This window comes from Epinephelus lanceolatus, chromosome 3, assembly GCF_041903045.1.
Source record: "Epinephelus lanceolatus isolate andai-2023 chromosome 3, ASM4190304v1, whole genome shotgun sequence".
Lineage (NCBI taxonomy): Eukaryota > Metazoa > Chordata > Actinopteri > Perciformes > Serranidae > Epinephelus > Epinephelus lanceolatus.
In genome coordinates this window covers 48,052,044-48,071,394 of record NC_135736.1, presented here as the reverse complement: position 1 = coordinate 48,071,394, position 19,351 = coordinate 48,052,044, and the positions used below count along the sequence as shown (strand labels likewise).

General features: G+C 41.5%; 1 protein-coding gene across 1 annotated transcript in view; it reads right to left on the bottom strand.

The window, feature by feature from the left end:
* meis1a (Meis homeobox 1 a) overlaps window positions 1-19,351 on the bottom strand; it is a 75,250-nt gene that overhangs the window by 8,396 nt on the left and 47,503 nt on the right. The window contains exons 9-10 of the mRNA XM_078166519.1: window positions 13,101-13,177; window positions 4,754-4,812 (exon numbers count right to left, since the gene is read on the bottom strand). Coding sequence (XP_078022645.1) covers window positions 4,754-4,812; window positions 13,101-13,177 — 136 coding nt within the window. The remainder of the gene's footprint in view (window positions 1-4,753; window positions 4,813-13,100; window positions 13,178-19,351) is intronic.

The window sequence follows — 19,351 nt, the reverse complement described above, 5'->3', positions numbered from 1 at the left end:
TGAATCAACTAAACTTTATAGCACTTCAAAGAAATTCCACCGCTGACTAGTGTTTTGGAGGTGTAACTGCAGAGTGACACAGACACATCACCACACCCGTACCAGTATAAATGTTCACAATGGCGTGGGCCACATGTGTAGGCCACGGCGTAGGCTCTGCACAGAGCTAACACACAATTATAAATCCGCCTTTATCCTGTGTAATCTGGGGCGAAAATATAGACAGTCCAGGAAGGGCGGTTGCATTGGGTGGAGGGCCGATGGCATGAGGGGGCCCTCCAACTATATGTTAGGCAGAAAATTTGCTACCTTAGAAATATGCCTGTGTTAAGAAAAAAAAAAACCTCCATTTGCTATACGCCTTTGAAAAGGGAAACACGTCTTCATGTTTGTCTTTTCTTTTTGTGAAATAGCCAGTAGCTTTTAGTCCTACAGCAGCACCGTCCTACATCTTCCATAGGAACCACTGAGCTTAGAACTGAGAGCCACATACAGGAAGTAGGACTGTATTGAGAGACGGACTAACATCTTGTTGGTTAGGCTTGTGGCAACGTATTTTGAGTGGAATATTATCCCACAAGTTAACCGTCTAACATCCTCAACCGTTCATACACTCGACACATTCTGAGTCACTATATCTTAATGAAAAAAAGGTGCTGAATTTAACTCAGCCTGATTGAGCTATCTACACCATGCGGTTTAGGTATGTTGTGCTAAAAAATCCACTAGATGTCGCTGTGTCTTTATAGTATGTCTTTCTTAGTTCACCTCCTACAGGAAGTTAGTAACAAAAGAGTCACTCCGGACACGCAGGATCTGTGTGGCGGGGTTTTCAAAGCTAGGTGTGTTTATTTGACATGTTGTAGTTACTGAACAGATTTATGGAACTTTATACAAAAACTAAAATTTCGAATAAGGTCATCTAATCTAATAAAATCTAATGAACATGCTCGACCAAACTGTTGAAATGGCCTTTTTATGGTAAAGGTTTTAATGCTCAGATAATAAATTCAAAATTTTTATTAAAAAAAAAAAAAGAATATTCACTGTCATTAATAAATAAATAAATAAATAGGTAAATAAATAAATAAATGTAATGTTTTTCCACTATATATTTGATGAAAAAAATGGTATCAATAGGATTTTTTCACCATTTCTGAGATGTTTTTAAAGTAATATAATGGTAAATATGTAGAAGACATACCTGGAAATAATAAAAGTACTGGCAACACTACTAATTCCATGGTCACAAATTCATATATGTTTGCATACTAACACATATCAAGCATTATAACAGTTCATGGTTTGTACCTGAGATTTTTTCTTTCTGTTTTACCATGAAGGGTCATCTCAGCTGTTTGATAGAGACCTATATTTTTATATTTTTGTTATCGTAGTTCCAAGGAAACAAAAACTGCAAAGAAATAAAATTTAAACTGCTTTTTTCTTGACAAGGAAGTTAAAGGGTTAACAAAGACCCTAACATTGCTCGAGTTCGTGTGGTTTTATTTGCTGTTAATTACATTTCTGCATGAAATCTAAATATAATCTCTCTATATTTTTTTATGCTGTAGTTTATTTTCCTTTTTTTATATCTCACATCAGATCTTTAGAGGAGGAAGACGATGAGGGAGTCGGTCATTAACCAATAATGAGATGACTTTAAATAAAGTGTGTTTGTCCTCGTGGGGGACATTAGCTCAATAAAGTTTCACCCTAAGGGGAAGTAAGGGAAGTTTTTTCAGTCCACACATTCCCAGGATTCAGGTCTTTAACAGTTTCTCATCGCTGTCATTCAGCAGTGTATCGATGCTTTTGTGTGGAAGTCAGCCGCAGGGTAAACGCTAACAAAGCTCAGGGGCCAAAAGGCTAGCGGTACTTTAGCCCCGCTTTAGCCAGGCTCCTATTTGTTTTAATCCCAGGTTAAAATGTTCAATGGAGTGGTCAGTCAAAGTGATTAGCGTCTTTGTCTGGAGCTAATCCTGCTGGGGTTTAGAGGCCATTCAGTCCTGGAGTTTAAGCTTCTCTGTTCGCTTTAACACACCAAGGAGCCAAGAGAGCAAAAGACGCAGTGAGCAGGGGGAAGTTCACCAGAGAGGCTTTTTTACTGATCACATTCAGACTGCAGGAGTGTGTTTACATGCACCGCAGTCCTCCAGTTATGATCAGGTGTTTGGTGTATCCGATTTGCACAGGAACACATCATATCCTGGTGTCAGAAATTTGGATAAACCCTTATCCATGTTTGAATGTATGCCAGCTGCGGTACTCGAATAGATACTGGAATACTGCGGCATGTAAAGTCCTTATCCAGGTTTCTAATAACTGTCATGCTTGTACTTGTGTCCACAACTCAGATAACACAGTCAGTAAAACTAATGCCGGAGTCAGACTACATGATATTTGTCTCTGTTACGATGGTCACTGTCTCATATTAGAGTCATGAATTCTTATCGTGACTCAGCTGAGAGACGTGACAGCGGAGTTAATTTCATTGACAAAAACTACAATGAAGTTTTTTTTCATAACGAAAACACTAAAACACACTTCACAGCTTCACCCCGCAGGACTACACTCAGTCCGGACTGGAGAAGGTTTGTGGGTTGATGGTGTTTGACAGGCAGGTAGGAGGCTCAGTTATCTGTGAGTGTAGCTGTGCTGTAAGTAAACAGTCTGAACTCAGATCAGTTTTCTCTGACAGAGATGAAAGTTTAGTTTGAATCACCAACTCTGTGAGAGGACACCAGTTTAAACCTCCAGGCTAACATGTTGCACATGAAGAAACAAGTTATGTTTCTGCTTCTTAACAGTCACATGGATAAGTCAGAGTTTACAGTGAACCTGGGGACAAATCCTAGTTGGCTCACATTAGTTATTTGTTGAGAGCATAAATAGAGAGATGTTGAGCTTTTCAGATGATGATCAGTAAGTGTGTGCTCGTAAATCAGCCCTTAAACCTGTCACACGCTGCTGTAAACATGACACACACATTATTTTATACAACCTGTCACCTTGAGTCTGATTTATGATCCATGAGTTAACCTCACTGGATTAGTTTAAAGATAGAAAACACATATAGAAAACATAATGACTAAACGTCGAATAAAACGCTTTGATTTTTTGTTGACTAAAACTATGAAGGATGAAAATGACTAAAATGTGACTAAAACTAAACATTTTCATCTCAAGACAGACTAAATCTAAGATAACTGCATGACAGACCATATGTTGGTCCAAGACCACTGCTGGGCAACAGGGCACAATGCCATAATTCAATAGATCATAATCTACCAATGAGGCAAAATTTTCAGTAACACTTTACTTGAAGGTATCTTCATAAGAGTGACATGACACTGTCATGAACCTGTCATGAACATTATGTACACGTCATAAACAAGTTGACATTAATCAAAGTGACATTACCAGAAGTCGTCTTTGTCATGACAAGTTGACATTAAATTTGTTTGGGATGTCTTTATTATGACAAGTTGACATTAACAAGAAATGCACCTCTTCTTGTGTTTATGACAAGTTGACATAATGATTATTATTGTCATGACAAAGACATCTTCTGGTAATGTCATCCTGGTTAATGTCAAGTTGTCATTATAAGGACATCCCAAACAAATTTAATGTCAACTTGTCATGACAAAGACAACTTCTGGTAATGTCACTTTGATTAATGTCCAGTTGTCATAATCAAGACAACCCAAACAATGTCAACTTGTCATTACAAAAACGAAAGACACTTAATGACAGCGGTCATAAACGTTTATGACATGTACATAATGTTTATGACAGGTTCATGACAGTGTCATGTCATAGTTATGACAGTGTCATGTCACCCTTATGTAGATACCTTCAAGTAAAGTGTTACCCAGTTATCTTGACTTTCCATCATTCCCAAACGTACAGTTCACACTTGTTTTTGAACAGAAGCTCTGCAGCACAATATTTCAGCTAAAAAAAACTTGTGCTATAAAAGCAACAAAATCAAACATATTTCCTCTTTGCTATCAACGTAGTCAAAATGGTTGCTCATTTTATTTTTTTTCTTAAATCTAACTTTAATTCTAATTTTTATTACTGTCTTGTGTGAAGCAAGTGGCAATTAAGAATTTCATTGCACGGAGCAAACCACCAAGTTTTCTACTCTGCATATGACAATAAAATTCTTGAATCGTGAATCATGGATGAGGTAAAGCTGTACATCTAAGAAAAACAAAGCTCATCACTCAAGTGCAGCAGAGGCACTATACGAATAAACAGAACCACTAATCAGTTCTACAATGTAGTTTAAGATCAGGCTGAGCGGCATGCGTTTCAATCTTGATTCTTTTTTTAAAAAGTGACAGCCATGGCCAAAACTGCTACTGAACGAAAACTTCAAAATTTGATACTTGGCAACTTTACTGACACAAGAAGCTTCAACAGTCACAACATCTATTTTGGTTTGTGTTCATCTTCTGGGTTTGATTTGCTTTCTGGACACAAAACGTAACATCTCAAATGTCAGACTTTCCTGAAATGCACCATAAAGGACGTGTTTTCATTGGTCACAAAATTATTATGTGATAAAACAAACCTTTGATGAACAAAAACAGCACTTTTTGAGAGAATGTAAAGAATGTGAGATTTTATCATCAAAAGCAAACCAGCAAAATTAAACTACAGTAAATTACTAGACCACATTACTATTGGTCACTAGAAGCAGATCTGGACCAGAGCGTAAATATAAAACATAAAAACTTGCCTGCTCTGTTGGACTGGTCGATCATTGGCTGAACAATCCGCCGCCTCGCGTTGATGAACCTGAGGAAAACAGGAAGAGGAGTCAAACAGGAGGAGGGACAGACACACAGAGGCAGTTTATAAATGAGGTGGAGCAGCAGTGTTTTAATGTTCTGTCTGTAAAGCTGCAGAGAAAACTTCCTCTGATTCACTGTGGGGCGTCAAAATAACAGATATTCTGGGGGGAAAAAAAAAACAGATTAAATTCACAACATACACATCAGCCTATTATCTGGACAGTGGAATATTTAGTTGCTAAAATATTACTGCAAGGTCCAAATAACACTTTTTTTCCGAGACACATAATTTAAAAATTATTTTTAGTGAAAAATTCAGAATTATCTCTGCTGAAATTTGTAAATTAGGGAGAAATTTTGCCCTTTTTAGAACAATTGGACAAAAATACAAAGATTTTGCAATGTTGCGTAATTTTTTAAATTGTTTTTAATACAAAAATAACTAAAATTTCCATGGTGACAGAGTATGAAACAATGATGAAACAATTATTTTACAACAAGAGGAAAGTTGTTTTTAAAAACTAGGCGCTGTGTGTGACCACCATGAGACGGCGTATCATCTCTAGTCAACAACTCTCTGTACTTCGTTCTGATTTGCAGCTTTTCAGACTTATTTTGTGGCTGAATATAATTTGTAGCTTCTTAAAATCTGAATGAGGATAGTGATAGTGAGATACTGGCTACAGTGATGAAACAAAACCAGCATCAGATGGACTGTATTCATAATTAATACGCCACAATAATATAAATAACCAGCAGGGGCAGCGACCCACCGTCCAACACCGGCACACCATGAGGACAGAAACAGAGGACTCAGCGGGGACGGAGCACCTGCTGCAGCAAGCCAACACGCCATCTGCAGTCATTTTGACTTGACCAGCGGACTTCACTACAAGCTGATTGGCTGTTGAAACAGGTGACGGCAACTGAGTTCTGTTTAGCTGCTGGTACAGTTTGTCGGCTAATGCTGTTTTGTTAGAGTAAGGTTATTAATTCTGTGCAATAGGTAAAACAGTTTGGATTCAGAAAACTAAAAGTTCATTTTATAAGGTAAAATTCCAGCTGGTGGTAGTTCAGCAGCTTAAACTTGTATTTCCATTAGCTAAAAGTCAGGTTTAGCAGCTAAAAAAGTTTGATTAAGGTTAGCTTAGCGCTCAGTTTAGCTGCTAGCATTAAAAAAGTTAAGTTCAGGTTAACTCAAGGATCAGGTTAACTAAAACAGGTGCAAGGTAGGATCAGATCTGCAGTTCAAATAAATCGGCTGAGCAAACAGGAATTTAGTCACATTTCAGTACATTTTTTATAATTGTGTTTGCATCATTATTATTATATTACAGATAACACAGGGGTTAATACACTGCTTATGAACAGGGTTAATACAGTGGAAGAAAAATGTTAACTACACTGAACCCAAGTCTGTGATGGCTTCAGGCTTCAGGGGGGCTGCAGCAGCGGTGCATTCATACATGTCCCCTTCTAAGTACACTCTTGAAAGCCATCATCCTGGTATGCGTGACCTCTGACCTGGCACCTTCTGTGACCCCCCCCACCCACCTCCCTCCCTGAACTCCCCCATATTCCCCCCGCCGCCGCACCTCTGCAGAGGAGCGCTCTGGTCTTCCTCAGCTTAAAGCCTTCTGAACCGCCTGTCGACCCCTCCTGACCCGCCCCGGAGTGAAAGCTCTGTGGTTTCCCACTTGATTTATGTCCCCTACAACCACCTCCCCACCCTCACCCCACCTCCTCACCCCCGGGGAGAGATGGTTCCATTTCAACTCCATTTCAAGGGGGTAAAAAAAAAGAAGAAGAAAAAAGTGGGGGACGACCCTGTTTCCTTTTCAGGAAAACAAAAGCCACAGCAGCCTTTTCAGGGAGTGAAAAAAGGAAAGCAGGAGGTGGAGCAGGAGGAAGAATTCTTAGAGGAGAGTAAAGGAGGATCTGCTTCAGCTCCAACAGGAAACTTAACTGTGTCACCGACAGACACTACCTTCAGTTAAACATTGAATATTGATTATCGATGGAGTGAAGGAGAAGTACAACTTCAGTGTCACATGATGCTCTAAATGATGTTTCAGAGTCTGTTTCAAAAAACTGTCCTCTAAAAATATAAAATACTTAGTAACAAGGAGACAGAACTTTGATTGTCTGCCCGAATCAGTGCCCTACCTGATGGGTTGGAATTTCTTAAAATTCCTGCAGTTGGGTTGGGTTCGCTCTAATTTCCCTGAGTTCTTCCTTTCTTGTTTTTAATGCAGACCTTAGAGTCTGTGTAATGTCATAAATAATGTACAGACTCTGCAACTCAATAAAATCTGCCTCTCATTAATGACAAGAAACGTTATACTATTTATGCTGTGCGGAACATTCAGTAGGAGAAGGCACATGTCCAAAGTCATGTCATAAATGTCTGTTACTGCACTGTAAGGACTTAACTTCAGCTTGTAAGAAATGTATTATTATTAATAGATTTTTTTTTAACAGTAGAAATTCGGGTTTTAATCAGGCTTTAGCCCAAAACTGCTGCCGTGGTTCGGGCTCAGGTTGAGCTTGGACAGAATGTGGACTGATGTGGAGCCTGGCTGAGTTTTTTGGCCCCATTAAAGCTCTAAATAGAGGAGTGTCTGACTTGAGTCACATGACTTGGACTTGAGTCAGACTCGAGTCACAAATCTGATGACTTTACACTCAAGTGTAATATTAATTAATTAATAACCACTTGCAACTTGACTTGGACTGTAACACCAATGACTCATCACGCCACGCAGACTTGAGCCTTTTGACTTGAAAATACTTGAAGCCCAAAGATTAAAAAGTATGTTTTTACAAAAGGTGTGCCACGAATCAATTCATTTCCTGAATCAACTGACGTTTACACTATTAATAAGTCGACATTTAATTATCCTATGATCCACTTTGTTTGAACCGATCCGACAGCATCCAATCAAGTTGCAGGAAAACCATGAAGAAGCAATGTTACTAGGCGTCCTGAAAAATTTGGGACAGTCCCGAAATCCAAGCAGTTGTCCCGAATCTCAAATCCTGCCCTAATTGTCCCGGTCAACCATGCCTGAAGTTCGCTAACGTCACTAGGTAATACTAGCAGCTAGTATTACCTAGTAACAGGCATGGTTGACCTAGATGACAGGAAATAGTAGCTAAAGGTAGCTAGTAACTAGCTACCTTTAGCTAATTTCCTGCCAACTAGGTCAGCTGTGTCTTAAGTTAGCTAATCTTACTAGCTAATAGCTACCTTTAGCTACTATTTCCTTCCAACTAGGTCAACCATGCCTGAAGTTAGCTAACGTTACCAGGTAATACTAGCTAACTTGAGCAACTGTTTTCTAGTCTAGCACTAGTGCTGTTAAAAATCTGAATTGTGGCTAAAAACACAGCTTGTGACAGCACATTGTAATTGCATCCAACTTCTCAACTACTCTTTCTTAGAGTTTCTCTATTTTTGAAATTAAGTAGCCTCTTTTTTTTCTCAGTTTGATTGACTGAACAGCCGTAACGACATATCGTTGCCATGTGTGCAGTGATAGTCTTTGCCCCCAGTTGCCTGCCCTCTATCTGAACAGCGCACTGATGTATATCGTGTGCCTAGAAGCTAGTGTACTTATACTTTACTTGACTGTTTTCATTCCATACTTGTACTCCACTTCATCGTGCAAGTAAATAATTGTACCTTTTACCATACTACAATTATTTAACAGCTGTACTCTTATTACTCACTTAACCAAGATTTTTTAACACCAAACATATGGAGAGTTTATTATCCATGACGCATTGTTATTAAACTACCCAACTGCCCACAAAATTAGAGATGAAATGGTTAATTGATTAATTAGTGAGTCAATTGATAAAATATTTAAACTATTTGTTTGAGTAATTTTTAATGTTTTCAGCTTCTCAAAAGTAAAGATTTGCTGCTTTTCTTTGTATTAAATTACAGTAAACTGAAAAATTCTGAGGTTTAACTGTTGGTTTGGGAAAAAATGAGCAGCTTGAAGATGCTACTTTGGGCTCTGTGTATCTAATAATAATGATCTATTGATATCATGTTTAATAGTATAGTAATAGTATAACAGTCACAGGGACATTTTTATACTTTTGATACGTTAACTACATTTTCCTGATTATATTTACACAATATAAAGTTTTCAGTGCAGGTCTTTTACTTGTGTCACAGTTTTTTTTACAGCGTGGTGTTCGTACTTTTACTGAATCAAAGGATCTGAACACTTCCTCCACAGCTGCCAAAATGTGAAGTCTTTTTACATGGACGAACTATAGGCTAACATAAGTCACTCTCTGGGCCCGCCCCCTCTGTCGCCTCCAGCCCCTCCCCTCAGGTTGGAGGAGGAGGAGGAAGAGGAGGAGGAGGAGGGGGGGTTTGCTCCTCTCTGTACAGTCGGGACGCCTCTGCAGAGGGTTTAAACAAAGCTGCTACATGACCACAATCACCAAACACACACACACCAACATGCTGCTTGTAAAACAAGCTCCGCCCACCCAGGGTGTCATTCTCAGGTCAGTACGCACCCCCACCTCCCCCCCTCCACCCTCACCCTCTCACCCCTCCACATCGGGTGTGTTTAAATAAACCAGTCCAGCTGTTTGCCATGAAAATGCCATTTACACCAACTGCCTACACACACACACACACACACACACACACACACACACACACACACACACACACACCTCCCTCTCGTAAGTAAAAAAAAATTAAAATGAGACAAAATCCAACCCCACAGTCTAACTAACAACAATAATCTGATGATGACATGAAATGAAGAAATTTGTGTCTCGATGTGGAGGAGAAAGGATGCCGGAGTTATGAGTTGATGTGAGGAAGAGAGGAGGATAATAAAGACAGATGAAAACATGAAAGGAGAAGAGGAAGAGTGGGATACAAGAGGACAGAGGAGGAGAGAATGAGAGAAGGAAGAGGAGATAAAGAGAGAGGAATTAAGAGGAAAAGAGATTAAAAGAAAGAGGAGGGTAAGAGAGAAAAAAGAAAGAAAACAGGATTAAAGGATGAGAGGATGAGATGAGAGACAAGGGGGGGCAGAAGATGAAGGGAGAGAAGAGGAAGAATGAGAAGAGAGAAGCAAGGGGTGGAGAGGAGGAAGAAGTGGAGTGAAGGGGTAGAGAGGAGAGAAAATGAGGAGAGGAAATAAGGAAACAAGAGGAGGAGAGGAAGCAAGAAGATGAGGAGGGAAGAGAAAAACATGAGGAGGAGAGGGAGCAAGAAGGCAACGGGTGAGTAAACAAGGAGAGGAGAGGAAGCAAGGAAAGGGCAGGAGAGGAGAGGAAACAAGAGAGTAGAGAAAACAAGGAGAAAACAGGAGATGGAACACGGAGGGGAGAGGGAGCAAGAAGGCAACAGGTGAGGAAACAAGGAGAGGAGAGGAGAGGAGAGGAGAGGAGAGTAAGCAGGGAGATGAGAGAAGGGGAGAGATAAACAAGAGAGGAGAGGAAACAAGGAGAAAACAGGAAAGGAAACGATGAGAGGACAGGAGAGAAGCAGAAGCAAGGAGGCGACAGGTGAGGACACAAGGAGAGAAAGCAAAGAGAGAGGAGGAAGCAAGGAGACAACAGGTGAGGAAACAAGGAGGAGAGAGGAAGCAAGGACAGGAGAGGAAATGAGGAGAGGAGAGGTAGCAAGGACATGACAGGAGGGAAGAGAAGAACAAGAGAGGAGAGGAACCAAGGAGGAAACAGGCAAGGACACAAGGAGAGAACACAAGGACATGACTGGAGAGGAGAGAAAACAATGAGAGAGGAGGAAGCAAGGCGACAACAGGTGAGGAAACAAGGAGAGGAAAGGCAATAAAAGGAAGCGAGGGGAAGAAACAAGGGGAGGACATAAGAGGAAAAGGGAAGAGAGAGGGAAGAGAAACAAAAGGAAGTGAGAATAAAACGAGGAGAGGAAAGGAAACGGATCTAAATTAATCAACAAGTTGAAACAACAAAACAACACACACACACAGATCTGACAGTTTAAACAAGCGGTCGGATCAAAGCTTCATTTACGGCCTTCGTCTCTGCTCGCTCATTCACTCTGAATCTGCAGAATCAGGGAAACACTGTGAGCTACTCCAGGGGCGTTACCACGGCAACAGCCAAATATTCGGAGGGGAAGCGGGTCTGACTAATGGCTTCAGAGGCTTCAGAGGCCGACAGGCTCCAGGAATCAGCTTTGGGTTGTGTGAATGAACTCATCTGCTGTTTCTATTCATGCAAAATATATGTAAAACACCTGAGTCCCTGTTTTTCTTTCAGGTGTCAGACTGACTAATCGACTCAGTTCAAGTGTGGTTTAATTTTCTTATCATGCAGGCAAATCATTTGTTGAGCGATGCAGATGTGCAGTACACACAGACGACGCAATAAACTCTCATAGACCTCATTAAAGGAACACTTCACCCCTAAATGAATATTTCTATATTAGTTTCTCACCCATTACACTGAATTCATAAAGAAAACGTTTGTCCTGCATGACTCCACGCTGACGAAGAATCCAAAAAACAGAGAAAATTCCTATACATTGAAGTCACAGCCGACTGCATTTAACAACAACAAATATCAAAGCATCTGTTTACAAACTCCAACACAGCTCATGCAGTTTAATCCAAGTTTCATTTATTCACTCGATACCTCCTCAACAGACAGAACACAAAGAGAAACTCATCTATGTTGCCATCAGAGCCAGACTCCACTGACGAAAACAGTCATTTTACCTCGCTGAACACTCGGCCTTTTAAGGGTATCGACAAAATCACATTGGTACTACTGAGTACCTGCTCACGTTAAATCAATCGGTGCCATATTTTAGTCCTTAAAAGCGCACCTAGAATGCAAGAGACGACATCACAAAGTGCCGTGAGGCTGGGAAGCTGTCTGTGACTTTAATTTCCTCAGTTTTTGGATTCTTCGTTCACCACTGAGGCATGTGAGAAACATGACGTTATCTTTAAGAATTTAATGTAACATGGGGCGACTAATTTGATATGCAAATGATCATTTGGAGGGTTGAAGTATTTCTTTAATATATTAAATAATTTCATGGGACTTTTTCTAGGCATGTATGTTTACATTAACGATATCTGACATGGTGAAAAAAAGTGCTCCGCCTCATTAACTAATAAAAACTATAAAGCACATTATTATTTGACAATTTTCAAATCCTGGAAATGGCTGAAAAGCAGAAGTAGTGTGACATTTTTGTGATGCTGCAAAACCTTTGAGAGAGTTTGTGTTGGATGGGTGGATGCACAAAGTGTGCACTGGAGACAGGTGTTTGCATCCCATCAAATAGTCTGGGTTTGATTCCTTTTATTCATGATCTTCTCCCTGAACGTCACCAAACCAAATTAAACTAGAGCACTCGGACAGCGCAGACCTCCGCCAAGCAGCTCGGATTTCCCACCATTTTATTATTTTATCCACTTCGCTTCAACCAAACACAACCAAAATTATATCATCTTTTCCCATTATGAACCTTTCCTGAAAATTTCATCAAAATCCGTTCAGAACTTTTCGAGTTATTTTGCAGACAAACAGACCAACGCTGGTGAAAACATAACCTCCTTGGCGGAGGTAAAAATATAAAGTGGAACCAGGCTCTGGATGCAATGCAGGTAGCGCTCCTAAAAGTTTCATGAAGAACTTCCTTGTGTTGAAAGAGTCACAAAATTTGAATACACACATTTGAAATTGCTTATATCATTGAAAACTTGCCAAACTGGGGCGTCGGTGGCTTAGTGGTAGAGCAGGCGCCCCATGTACAAGGCTGTTGCCACAGCGGCCCGGGTTCGACTCCAGCCTGTGGCCCTTTGCTGCATGTCATTCCCTCTCTCTCTCTCCCCCCCTTTCACGCTTGTCTGTCCTATACATTAAAGGCTAAAAATGCCCCAAAAAATATCTTGAAAAAAAAAAAAAAAAGAAAACTTGCCAAACCATTACTCACCCGGATTTCACAGTCACGGTGAACTGTACGGTGTGCTAACAGTTAAATCCCCAACAGTGAAACCTGCTGACGTTTTCATTTCTGAATCAGTAAACAGAACAGACCAGGAAACCTCCTACAGGTCTCTACCTCCACCCTCCAAGCTCCAATTAATGCTCCAATTAACCCCCTCCTCCCCTCTGCAACTGTAATTGGGGGATATTTGGAGACGAGGCAACCCCACAGGAATTAATCATTCAAATCATCAGGTTGCCTCGGAGGATCGGGTGGAGGGTGGGAGTTCCCAACACAACAAGAGTGTGGCGTCAGCGACTCACCAGTTGTTGACCTGCAGGATGGTGAGGCCGGTGTCCTGAGCCAGCTGCTTCTTCTGCTCCTCTGAAGGGTACGGGTGCTGCAGAGGGACAAAACACAGAGCTGTCAACACACTGTAAAACATCACAGGGTTGTTTCTTCTTCTTCTTGTTTTTATTATGAGCCTCAAAGCTGTTAATTAGTGTTAAAGAAGGGGGGCGGGGCTACACTCATTAAGGGGATATGAAATGGAGCATAATTAATGGGAAGAAATGGTGAGCCAATTAGAGAGGGAAGCCAAGTGGAGAGAGCCCTGTTAATTAGACTGTGAGTGTGTGTGTGTGTGTGTGTGTGTGTGTTGAGGGGTCGTTCAGGCTTGTTTCTCAGAACAGGCCCGAGGCTGCACAGCTTCATCCAGAGAGTCAGTGAGTGTGTATGTGTGTGTGTGTGTGTGTGTGTGTGTGACTGTATATGATGCCTTTAATTCTGTATGGTATGTACTTGTATGTATTGATTACCACGTCACTGTCCAAAAATTAACTTTTTGACTCAGCAGCCGAGCAGTTTTTATCAGCCAAAATAATAACTTGCGTCTTTGTGTCACATATACATTTGTTCCAGAACCTTGCATTGAAATAATGAGGTATTATGTTGAATATAAACTTAATTCAGAAATACTTTATTAATCCCTGTGGGGAAATTGTGAGAGAAGACTGTTAAAGAAGAGCGCAGAGAAAAATGTGAATAAAAAATTCAATTTTTTTCCCCCTCTGTTGTCAATTACACAAAGGTCCGAACACACACATGCACAAACAGGACCTATACATACACTAAAGGCCCGTTTCCACTGAAGAAGTTCCTGGTACTATTTGGGGGGCAGGAACTACTACAGGAACGTCCTCTCGCTCGGCCCTCTCAACCGCCGTGTCTCCACTGAGAGAGTGGAGTAGGAGGAAGGTTCCTGTAAAGTTACCAGGCTCTCGATGTGACGTAATCGTTGCGCGACCATTTTGACCGGGGCGACGTAGGGACACTGTTAGCCGTTAGCGGTGTCTGTAATGACTCCGGTCACGGCCCGTGAAAAAATATTTTTTTCCAGCGGATGTCTTAGTTACAACATGATTGAGCTAACTGGAGTAGTTTCATGTCGTATCCGACAACGGGAGGCTTTTAACAGATGATTCCTGATGTTAGCTTTGCTGCTGTTAGCTGTCCCTGTCAGCTGATGCTTTCTAGACATCGTGATTTCCCAAAACTGAATAAATACCACACATAGCAACACAAAACTGCTTTGCTAGCTCAATCATGTTGTAACTAAGATATCCGCTGGAAAAAATATTTTTTTCACAGACCATTTATTGAGTTATTACAGACACCGCTAACAGCTAACGGTTAGCCCAGCTAATCTACGATAACCATGTTATTTACAAAACATCACATCCCGCCTTGAGTATATCCAATCAGCACCAAGTAATCCCCAAGCCCCAGCCAGGAGTTTCTCGGGGCCGTTCTGAGTACCTACTCCGAGGCAGGGACTTGTTTAGCCCCTGTAAAAGTTCCGGAACTCTGTCCTTCGGGGGTGGTTCCTGCGGTGGAGACACGCACCAACGGCCCCGGCCCCGTAAAATTACCCCGAAGTTCCTGCGGTGGAAACGGGCCTAATGTGGAGAGAGGATGCCCATGACAGGCACTTTGAGCAGTTGGGGGGTTCAGTGCCTTGCTCCAGGGCACCTCGGCAGTGCCCAGGAGGTGAACTGGCACCTCTCCAGCTACCAGTTCACGCTCCATATTTTGGTCCAGTCCGGTCCCCAACTCAAGTCCCTATGGACTGAGCTACTGCAGCCCCAAATGAAATGTGACTAAGTAAGTATTAAGTAAGTAGTAAGTATTTTTTACTGATTTTAATCAGCTGGTCTGTTTGTTTTGGAGAGGAGGAGACCTCTGCAGATAATTCCGCTTCTGGTAAAAACCTCCTGAACAATGAACACTCAATGGACGTTTATATATGTAAAAGTCCCACGCTCCAGCTTCAATATTGAGAATAGATTACCGTCACTGTAATCATTCCTCCTGTCCACACTGGCTTTAAATGTATTCCCTCATAATGAGCGTATCCTGTGAGAAATACAGGACAATATGATGCTTCAGCACTTTCTTTCTTTCTCAGTTAAATCAAGTTATCCTGGCAGTCATGTGTGGGTTTATTGTTGGTGTTCCTTTCCCAGAAACAAACGCACATGCAGCTACCAAGACATGTCTCTTTGCCACAGCTCAGCGGGGAACCTTAAAGAGGGAGTTTTAATCTATAAAAAGCTTTAACTTTGTGAAATACCCACTTGTGTTGTCTAACTCAGACTGCTGAAGCTTCATGTTGAATTCAGTCATTTTCCCACAGAACAAAGACTCTGGATTTTGTCCCCCATGTCTTACAGAGTAGTTGATGATTACAGCCGTCACTAATGCTTCTATTGTACAACTGGCCGCAGCTGTGTTAAAACAGACTTGGAAAAATCCTCAGGTTTGGGCCAAGATGTTAGGACTGAGATTAGAGTGTAGGAAGTGTGAAATGGAGTAAAAATTCATGTCAAACAGAGAAATAAAAACACGTCTTTTTGAGAGTTGCGTACAGTTTATTAACAACTCAGCAGCACCTTACGGCACTGGTGTCTACATGAGGTGCATTAAAAAGCAGAATGCAGCCTGGTTTAGCTCTACATAAACAGCATGTGAGCGTACAGGAGAGAAGAGTTCATGTAAAGCTGTGAACAATAAATAATGTTTCAGTGCAACAGCTGACAGCCAGTGAGAGTTTCTTCATCTGCTGACTGAAACCAGCTGCTGCAGATCCTCCGCGGCACGTTGCTGCCCGTCCCTGACCCAGATAGCAGCACTTTCAGGAGCTATTTTCACACTGATGTAACACGCAGCGCTGCTAAAGTTCAGACTCGTTAAACTCCGAACAGAGAACTGAGCAGAGCATCCGAAAGACTGGCCTCATGGCAGAGACGCTGTGGAGTTTGCTACGATGAAGTCTTTAAAAAATTGCAGGAAGTGAAGTGAAGCACAGACTGCTCCGAAATCGTTTCATTTAGGGAGATTTTCTACACTTCAAAAATATTTCCTCTCATGCAGGAGCCACTCACAGGACTCGATTCATTCTTAAGCAGCTCATATAGATGATTTACGTGAACTTGTCATCATTTTAGATTTTCTCTTTGGCTGAACGAAATTGTGGAGTGGTCCAGTCCTTTAGTAGAAGTCATGTACAGAAAAAACTATAAGAAGTATCAATTTTAATGTCGTAATCTCAACAACAAAAAAATTATCATGTGAAATTAATGTTCTGTTCCCAGGATGGGAACCGGTAAGGTAAGACAACACGTTTACATGTCGTTTTCTATATGTTCTCTGACATTTATCCTAACGATATGAGGCGGTCTTTGTGGAAAAAAAGCTTGTTTAGTGGACTAACTTTGCACTTGAAGGTTGCCCGTTCACTTACGTTTTAACAGGTCTGACGCTACTATGCGCCCCGGCTGTATCTAGGCTAACGGCTTACATGCTAACTATTATTTTTATGTCACTAGTCACTTGAAACAAATTTAGGACGATAGGAGACAGGTTGGAATAAACCAAAATTTCCCTTTAAGTGTCTCGTACAAGTGATTCACGAGAACTTGCTGCATAAGCCTGTAGTACAAGTCATGTACAAAGTCCTCTACAGCAGAAGAAGGCAAGGCACATTTATTTATACAGCTCATTTCAGCCACAGGGTAATCCAAAGTGCTTTACATAAAACATCACAAGTATCGAGACAAAGTCCAAAAGAAACACATTATAAAAGGACATTTAAATACAATTTACAAATTTGTCATGTTTTCATCTGACAGCCTCACAAGACTTGTTCTGTGCTGTGAAGTTCTTTTTCTACTGGTACAATTATTTAATGTTGTAGTCTTGATTAACAAATATCACAAAACGCACCTCCTTCTGAACAGCGGGTGTTCAAGATGAAACCAGATATTTACAAACATTTGTTTTGCAGTCAAGAGAGTTTGGTCAATCTGAACGTATGAACAAGGACAGAGGGTGCCGTGTGCTGTGCAGACTGTAAAGCCCCCTGAGACAAATTTGTGATTTGTGATATTGAGCGAAACCCCTTTCCAGAAGAGGCGGTGGTAACCTCACTCCAACCAGACATGATTCTCCTGTCCAAGATGATTGATTCTCCTATCCCAGCACAAAAACCATCTTGTTAGCTGAAGTCACAGTGTCCTGGGAGGAGAGGTTAGCCATATCTCACCAACTGAAGAAAGCCATGTGCCAGGATTGGCTCAATAAAGGCCCCTCTCAAAGGATGGCACACAGCCTCATTCCCCACTGAAGTCGGCTTCAAACAATTGAAGAAAGCCACCAAGGAGATGGCCACAGCAGCTGAGACCAGCTCAAGGTGGTTGTGGCTGACAAGAACCCGCTGTTGGACCCTTCTGCAGGTGACAGCTGACATGGTCTTCGCAGCCCAACACAGGCGAGGCGTACAGGCTCAGGGGCGAAATGCTTGTCGCCCTGAAATTCCTGCTGGAGATGCAGAAGGGTTCCCAACAATGTGAATGCTGTGACCACCCTGTCACCAAGGAATACTATCAGTCGGAGGAACTCGCAACACATCCTCACTCCGACCTCGTCACATATTGATGTTTGGTCATGGACTTTCCACGTCCACATACGACGTGCAAGGTACCCTGGGTGTGTTGGTTGTTGACGTTCTGGGACAACAACTTCTCTTCTTTCAAGATACACGTCTGTTTTCACAGGAAATTTAACGTTAACATACAGTCTCTTTCAAAATAAACGCACTACGTTGGTACAGCACTACAAATTGACGTTTTTTTATCCTTCAACAACAAACATGGTTAGGCAACAAAAGCACGTGGTTAGGTTTAGGAAAAAAGAACATGGTTTGGCGTTAGAATCTTACGGGTCATGAACAACCCTTCTCGGACTTTCACTGCCTTAACTTTCGTCCTTGTCTTGCGGTGTTTCCTCCTGATGCTGCCGGTTGCCGTTAAACTATAACGGCAACCGGCTGTGTATCATGCCGACGTTAAAGGACACCTTTTTTAATTGGTTTCTGACGCTGCAGGTCACTGCCTAAGTGCTAGATTTCAACGACTTTGGAGTGAGAACGGGCTCCAACTTGCAACACCAGGTCCGAAGTTGCTCCTGCAGTTTCTGCTTATAGCGAAGCATCTTGGCATTTATTTCACCAAAACTGATCTGGCTTGACACAGGCAAAAAAGGTTTAAGATAAAAATATGAAAATGTTCTTGCATAAGGACTTTTTTATTTGTTTGGCAGGACGACTGCTTAGTTTACGTTTCTCATTCCGTGTTTAGATCAAACTGGCTGTAAAAAGGTCACAATAATGTATTTAATAGGTAAACAAATGGCCCATTCTCAGAACAATCATTTGACTTTTACTTGTGTATTTTTCTCTTTGTGTTCTTGTGACTGTTACCTCAGTAAAGGCTTTAAATACTTGTTCCCCTGCAGGCGTGAAGTAATGACAGGCTGAGTTGACAAACTGAAACCACAGTTTGTACATGTGTGAACAAAAATAATCTAAGTGTTGATATATTTTCACTGTAGCCAAGCCGACGTGTGAAAAGGAGAAGATATTAGCAGCATATAAAACAGGAAGCTTCCTTCACCATTCATCACCTCTTGGTTTTACTCCAAACTCTCAAGCTATTTAAGAATTCGCCAGCCAATCAGACAGCCCCGGGCCGACACCAGAAGACTCACCACATCTCTCTGTGGTGAGGAGGGAAAGTCTTTGATGTCTTCTTTCCTCCACCCTGCACATCCCTCTGCCAAAACTGTGGTGTTTTCCCTGGGATCTGATAGCAGGTAATTGGCCTAAACTGCATCTAATTTGCCACAAAGAGCGATAATCACAAGGTCGTTTCATCACATTTTCAGCCTCGGAGTCGCAGCCTTCTCCAGGGAGGAGCTCTAATTGTCCCGCCGATGATTTCATCGAAAACAAGACGAAACAACAGGAGAACCCTCAGAGCGTCACATGAACCAAAGAGTGTTTAAACCTGGGCAATACACACACACACACACTGCAGGGTCAGAGGCATCCTCCAGCTCTCACTGCTCATCAGGTCACATAAAACCTCCCAGCAGCAACTCCTCATCATCGACATCGTCACATGCAGCATGAAAACAAGTCTGAAACCGCAGAATCTTCCTTCCACCGATGAGGCGA